General features: G+C 52.8%; 1 protein-coding gene across 1 annotated transcript; it reads left to right on the top strand.

The window, feature by feature from the left end:
- The first annotated feature begins 436 nt into the window (after positions 1-436).
- Positions 437-5,766, top strand: VOLCADRAFT_75519 (uncharacterized protein). The gene is made up of 12 exons (XM_002952821.1): positions 437-554; positions 665-823; positions 1,136-1,154; positions 1,659-1,700; positions 1,904-1,960; positions 2,297-2,350; positions 2,664-2,789; positions 2,909-2,986; positions 3,351-3,428; positions 3,934-3,975; positions 4,352-4,426; positions 4,728-5,766. The coding sequence occupies exons 1-12, from the start codon at positions 544-546 to the stop codon at positions 4,848-4,850; spliced, it is 864 nt and encodes a 287-aa protein (XP_002952867.1). The 5' UTR covers positions 437-543; the 3' UTR covers positions 4,851-5,766.
- Positions 5,767-6,000: the final 234 nt, after the last annotated feature.

The raw sequence follows: 6,000 nt of genomic DNA, 5'->3' as shown, positions 1-6,000 counted from the left end.
TGTATACAGGATGCGGCGATACGCTGGGTATACTGCCCGTGCGACCTATACGGTGCTTGCTGGCTTTTAAATCAGGGGAGCCGCAATGCTGATTCCATACCTTCGCACCAGTCCTTGCGATTTGGTGCGAGACGGCCGCACCTATGATCCCCGCACCGACTACAACAACCTGCAATGTCATGCTTCACTTATTTCATCACTTCCTTGCAAGGGCAAAGCAATCCAGTCACGAATCGAGCTCCAGCGTCCAATGCCAGGACGCGTAAAGTAATGAATAGTTTAATCTTTGCAACGCACTTCCTAGCTCATATGGTTTGACATCATTGGAGGCGTGGTCAGTGGCTCCTTGCCTTCCTAGAGCTCCGAATACAGATTGCCGTACTTATGCATTAAACTATCTTGGATTGTACACAAGTGAAATCGATCGTCTTTCAGATGAAATTAGGCATATTCACTTCAATAATTGACCGGAACAGCTTGCACGTATACCATCAACATTGAGGCTAAACTTTGCTTTTGACCTAAACCTGGAAGGCTGCGAGGATGTCGTGCTGGTATGCTTCGGAAGAAGAAACTTCTTGTTATGTGCATGCGCCTTACCGTCTCAGTTATCGTTTTTATTAGCTGTTTATCGTCTCTATGTCCCGCTTTGCTATGTGTGCAGTATGTGCTTCGCCTGCCCGGAGCAAGAGACTGTGGCTATTGTTGAAACTTGCGGAAAATTCAGCCACATCGCTCACCCCGGTTGCAACTTTATCTGCTGCTGCTGCGGATCTATGATATCAGGCTCGCTGAGCCTGCGTGTTCAGCAGCTGGATGTCCGGTGAGTATTGGCTGTATCGCCAAGTTTAGCAAGCTGCCTGTCTGTTTTGTAGATATTCGGTCATGTGCACATTGCTGGATGCACCTAGGTATGTTTTCTTCTAGGGTTCAAGTTTCTGTCACGTTCCCAGGAAGGCAGTATCTTCTGACCTAGTTTTCGCAGTTTCTCTAGCTGCTGGCCATATTCGGTTTAATCTCTTTTTGCGGCGTTGATCCCTGTGTCCCTTGTGCCTTGTGTCTGGCGCTGCATGACGGATTTCTCCGTAAACCTGGTCGGCCCGTGTGCTCGTCCCGCCTCCCGCCTTTCTCGCAGATGCGAGACAAAGACAAAGGTAATATTTATTGTAAACTTTTTGGTGGTCCGAGCTTTGGAGTTCTTTGTGCGGTTACTTAGATGTCGCGCTATGTGGCGCCTGGTCAAGGGTGTTCCTATCTTCACCACATCGAAGCTTGTTACCAAAGCTAACATTCTCTCTTCAACTTTTGATGCAGCTTTTTTCATTTATTTATCTGTATTTCACATACCTGTCAAGGTATCGCAGCCAGGTCACACTACCAGAACCAGGACACACTACCAGAAACCAGATCACACTACCAGAAACCGAATATTGTCCTTCCAGATGCTCTATACCTGAACCAGCTACATAAATCAGTTACGGTTTCAACTACGAATCCATGACGCTTGGTTAAGCGCTCGACCCATCGTCGTCACCTTAGTCGTTCCTACGTGCCTCTCCCTCCACGGCTCTCACCCTTCCTATCGCTTCCCAACACCCCGTCAATGTCCCACCCTGTGGTCGGAACTATCATCCGCCTACCGATGACTTTCCCTCCAGGATAACGTCTTCGTGAACATGGTGATCAGCGTCCAGTATCAGGTGCGGTGAAAAGCCTCACAGCCCGCCTGACACTCTAATCACCATAGCCAATTTCGGCCGGTCAACAAATGCATAACAGACATCCCGCAATGCCTTGAAGTGCTGCACGCAGCGCACCCTATTGGTTAAGGAATGCCTCTAGCCTCATGCATCGCGTGGGCCCTGACAGGGAACGCCCCCTGCCCTCATGTCTGTGCCTTCAGGTCAAGAGAGATGCGGTCTTCGAGGCCTACTACAAGCTCACCGATTCCAGATCCCAGGTGCGTCCAGCCAGCCGGCCGTGACATCAGCTGCCCTTGACATCTGCCGGCCTTGGCATCAGCCGGCCTTGACATGTTGTGGGATTCACCTTCCATACTAAGTCCGAATGAGGCTGGACATTGAGCTGATCTTGGACGGGAGAACGCGATGGCTGTCTATCTCCGCTCCCTTGGCAGCAGACTCAATGCCTTAGTCGAACAGAAAGTGGTGGACAGGCGTGACAACAACTGCGGCTTGTGGTTGGGTCCACGTGCAGATGTACGACATTGCGATGAGCTCTGAATTCATGTGCACCCTAAAAAACTCCCTTGTGCTGGTCTGTGACGTTACTACAGATTTCATCGTACGTCTTTGACGAGGTCCGCGCCGCGGTGCCGAAGCTCAACCTGGTAAGGTCCGGAAGGGAGGGAGGTAGCGGGCAGGGTGGAGGCCCACCCTTGCCGCGTTGGGTATGTGTACAATGTACGGGTAGTTCTTGAAGGAAAGAAGTCCCTGTACCACATCCCGAATGCGCGTGGTGGTGGGATGGGAGGGTTGGACAATTTAGGCTTTCTGCTAGCATCCTGTGAACGTGCACCAATGCTTTTATGTGCGCGATAATCACATCTGCACAGCCAGGGGTCGTGATGGCGGCGCATGCTTATTTTCCATCGCTAAGCTTTTGCGTGTATATGTGTGCCGTATCACCGCACTGAACTGCAGGACGACGCGTACGAGATGAAGGACGAGATTGCCAAGTCCATTAAGGATGCTCTGTCAAAGTCAATGGAGAACTATGGCTACACTATCCTGCACGTGCTGGTCAACGACATTGAGCCGGCCCACAAGGCACGACCGCAGTAGTGGAAATCCGTCCAGCTCCGTAGCTCGCCTCGTCCGCATCTTTAGCTCTGTACAATTCCGCTTCACCAGCAACCAGCATTTTACCCTCTCTCCAAATCACACAGGTGAAGGAGGCCATGAACGAAATCAACGCGGCGCGCCGCCTGCGTGTGGCCGCAGCGGAGAAGGCAGAGGCCGAGAAGGTACGGTTTTCCTCCCGATCCATGCGAGAATGGTGATGGGTCGTGGCCAATAACGGTGCAACGATGTAGAACATGCGTTTATTTTGATTGTGCGTGTATAGCAGGTGGCGTCCGCTGAGTGCCGAGCCAGTCCGGGGCGCGAGACGATCACGTGCATACACAGCTTTACGTCTGCCTTGAGCACGTGTTTGCCATGCCTTCGTTGCCGAGTTGCGTGCTTGCCCCGCGCGGGCCAGCAGCGGCGACCTGGGTACAGGCCCCCACCTTGATTCGTGCAGCAAGTCGCCTGCAGCCTCTGCTGCATGTCTGATGGTCATGGTCAACCCCACCTCTTCATTGGGTGTATGTGGGCACATGTTTGCAGTTATCGGTGGTCAAGGCTGCTGAGGCCGAGGCGGAGGCCAAGTACCTGCAGGGCCAGGGTATCGCCAGGCAACGCCAGGTAGGCAGGAGGAGAGGGAGGGTGTTGCTCGCGGCCAGGCCAGGAGCGAAGGGCACAGAGTCTGACCCCGACGACGGGGGGACTCCGTGTCCTGGAATCCTGGCGGCGTGCCCTTGACACCACCGCCAGGCGAGATGCTTATACCGGGTCCGTGGAAGAAGGGTTAACAGGCCAGCCGGAGTCCTCCATCAGGGAGGGGGTTGACAGAGGATGTTCTGGCTACTTGTTTCTTCCTGTCATATACTCACAGCACAGCAGCTTAGCGAAAGAATGTCGCAGATGCGGGTGGTAATGGGCGGAGCGTGCAGCTCTTGGCAACACGGAAGAGGTCGGACGGGGCTCTTCACCGTGGCACAACTTTACCCGGTGTCTTGGCAAGGGCGGTTTGGTAGGCCCTTCACAGGTGCCGATTGATATGTGGGGGTCTATATATGCAACATGCACACGTACACACAATGGTGCGGTGTATACTTTCCCCCTATGGCCTGCCGTCCCTAACGCGCAGGCCATCATTGGTGGTCTGCGGGACTCGGTGGCTGCTTTCCAGGTCAGTGAGATGATACGTAGAGATTTTGGAGCTATCCAATCTTGAACGAAGACAAGACCTTTTTTGTTCTTGCGGTCGAGGGAATCCTTAGCCTTGTGCTTTGGTAACGGCGGGTGGGAGGAAGAAGAACCGGATCCGACGGGGAAAACCGCCAACCGCGAAACACCGGGGAGGGACAAGGGATGCCGGGAAGAAGGGTATGTACAGACGGGAAAGGGGGACGGACCAATCGGCCGTTACCCGGTTCATCCAGGTCCACGGCCGTCCTGTGCTTTCCCGCCATTCGCTTCCTTCTGCTGTTGGTTCGGCGTCCTATCTGTTTGCAAAATATCACCTGCCCTGAATCTGTTGTGTTACTGGACCTGCTGCGCCTCAGACCGGTGTCACCGACATCTCGTCCAAGGAGGTACTGCAGCTGATGCTTGTCACGCAGTACTTTGACATGCTCCGGGTAAGACGCCAAATTAGTTCTGGACGGGGCGGAGCTTGGGTGCAGAAGAGAAAGGAACATAGCTGGTCGATGGAGTCGTTGGAAGATGTATCCCCACCGCGAGTCTCCTATAGTTTTGTCGTGACGTAGCGGTCAATGTGTGTGTGTGTGTGCTTTCCTTGCGTGACGAAGATACGACAGGTTTCATGTTTTCGAGTAAACCTGTCGCCCGGGCTTTGTTGTTTTGCGTGTGCTGTGTACCTCCACTGCTGCTGGTTCTCATTACTTGGACGACAACAACATGCTGCTGCTGCTGTTACAGGACCTGGGATCCAACAAGCAAGCTTCCACCGTGTTCCTCAACCACTCGCCGGGCGGCATTGCTGATGTCGCGTCACAGATCCGCAACAGCATCCTGGAGGCGAACGCGGCCACCCGCAAGTAAAACACGATGACAAGGGAGGGTAGCAGCACCGGTAGTGACACTATTTCCAATTAGTCAATAGGACTGCACAGCCAAAGCCGAGGTGAGGACCGTACAACTCGTCCTGGCATGCATACATTTTTGTTTTTTTTTGGAATGTCATGGCTCGTGTCAGGTTTCTCGTATTCGCAGTCCGTTTCAACTTCTGGATACTGAAGAGAACCAACGACGTACTTTTACGGGAGGTTACATGGCAGCGAAGGCCTGGGTGGAGGGCGATGTGGAGGATGTGAGGGCCGCGACTGTGTGTTTTCCGTGTGCTTGCTGGCTGGTAACGTCAGACAGCGCGACTCCAATACTTAGTACACTATGCGGGCGTCATAACTTTTTGCACTTTACTGTTTTCCGTACTCGACGTGCGGCGCACTCACGCCCGTTCGTCAATGAGGCATCCGACCGAACTAAAACCTGTGCAAGGTTTTTGCGAAAGCTGGCGCTTGCCAATGGTACTGAATCGTGCGATTTGTTGGTGGACTCGTCTTAAATGTCACTAGACGGCATTATGTGACGTGGAGAAGGCCGCTTACGTTGTGCGTGTAAAATGAACGTCGTTTGCGTGCTTTCTCATTCTAAGGCTTCGTACAAATCTATAAGTGTTTGATATCTTCAAGGCCGTGTGTGCATTTGTATATAGTTCATGTCATTTGTGCGTCCTCGGTTGCATGTGTAGTAGATAGCAGTAGACCGTGGCGTTGAACTGCGGGTTTTGCCTCCGGCGGGCTTTCCGCCTACCCGCTCTCCGCGCACAGGCAGATGCGTGGTGATTATGAACTTAAGCCGCTGGTGATTTCGGCGTCGGCGGTGTTGCAATGCATTTCACTGCGTATAATTACCCCCGCGCATCCTGGAGATGGCAAATGAAATCTTAAAGCCGCAAACCAAAAGAATATTTGCAGTATTGCCCTCCATCAAGGTCAACATCACCTAGAGCAGATACCAAACTTTTAATCACCCAACTCGTCCTTGACACGTCGTTTAGACAATTTCACTTTAATAATTAATTTAAAAACAGTGACCTCCTGTGAAGGTGTCATGGCAACGCACCTAAGGAGGCAGGGGCCGCTGTCCGCAGAACGTGAACCTCTTAAATCCTGTTCAGCGCCCGCTGCGC

This window comes from Volvox carteri, assembly GCF_000143455.1.
Source record: "Volvox carteri f. nagariensis unplaced genomic scaffold VOLCAscaffold_32, whole genome shotgun sequence".
Taxonomy (NCBI): domain Eukaryota; kingdom Viridiplantae; phylum Chlorophyta; class Chlorophyceae; order Chlamydomonadales; family Volvocaceae; genus Volvox; species Volvox carteri.
Note: the sequence above shows the minus strand (reverse complement) of the source record. Positions and strands in the feature narration are given on the sequence as shown.

Excerpts from the sequence above, each read along its gene's own strand:
- VOLCADRAFT_75519 (XM_002952821.1), top strand. Across the intron at positions 2,987-3,350 it reads AGAAGGCAGAGGCCGAGAAG|TTATCGGTGGTCAAGGCTGC; the intron begins GTACGGTTTTCC and ends ACATGTTTGCAG. Across the intron at positions 4,427-4,727 it reads AGTACTTTGACATGCTCCGG|GACCTGGGATCCAACAAGCA; the intron begins GTAAGACGCCAA and ends CTGCTGTTACAG.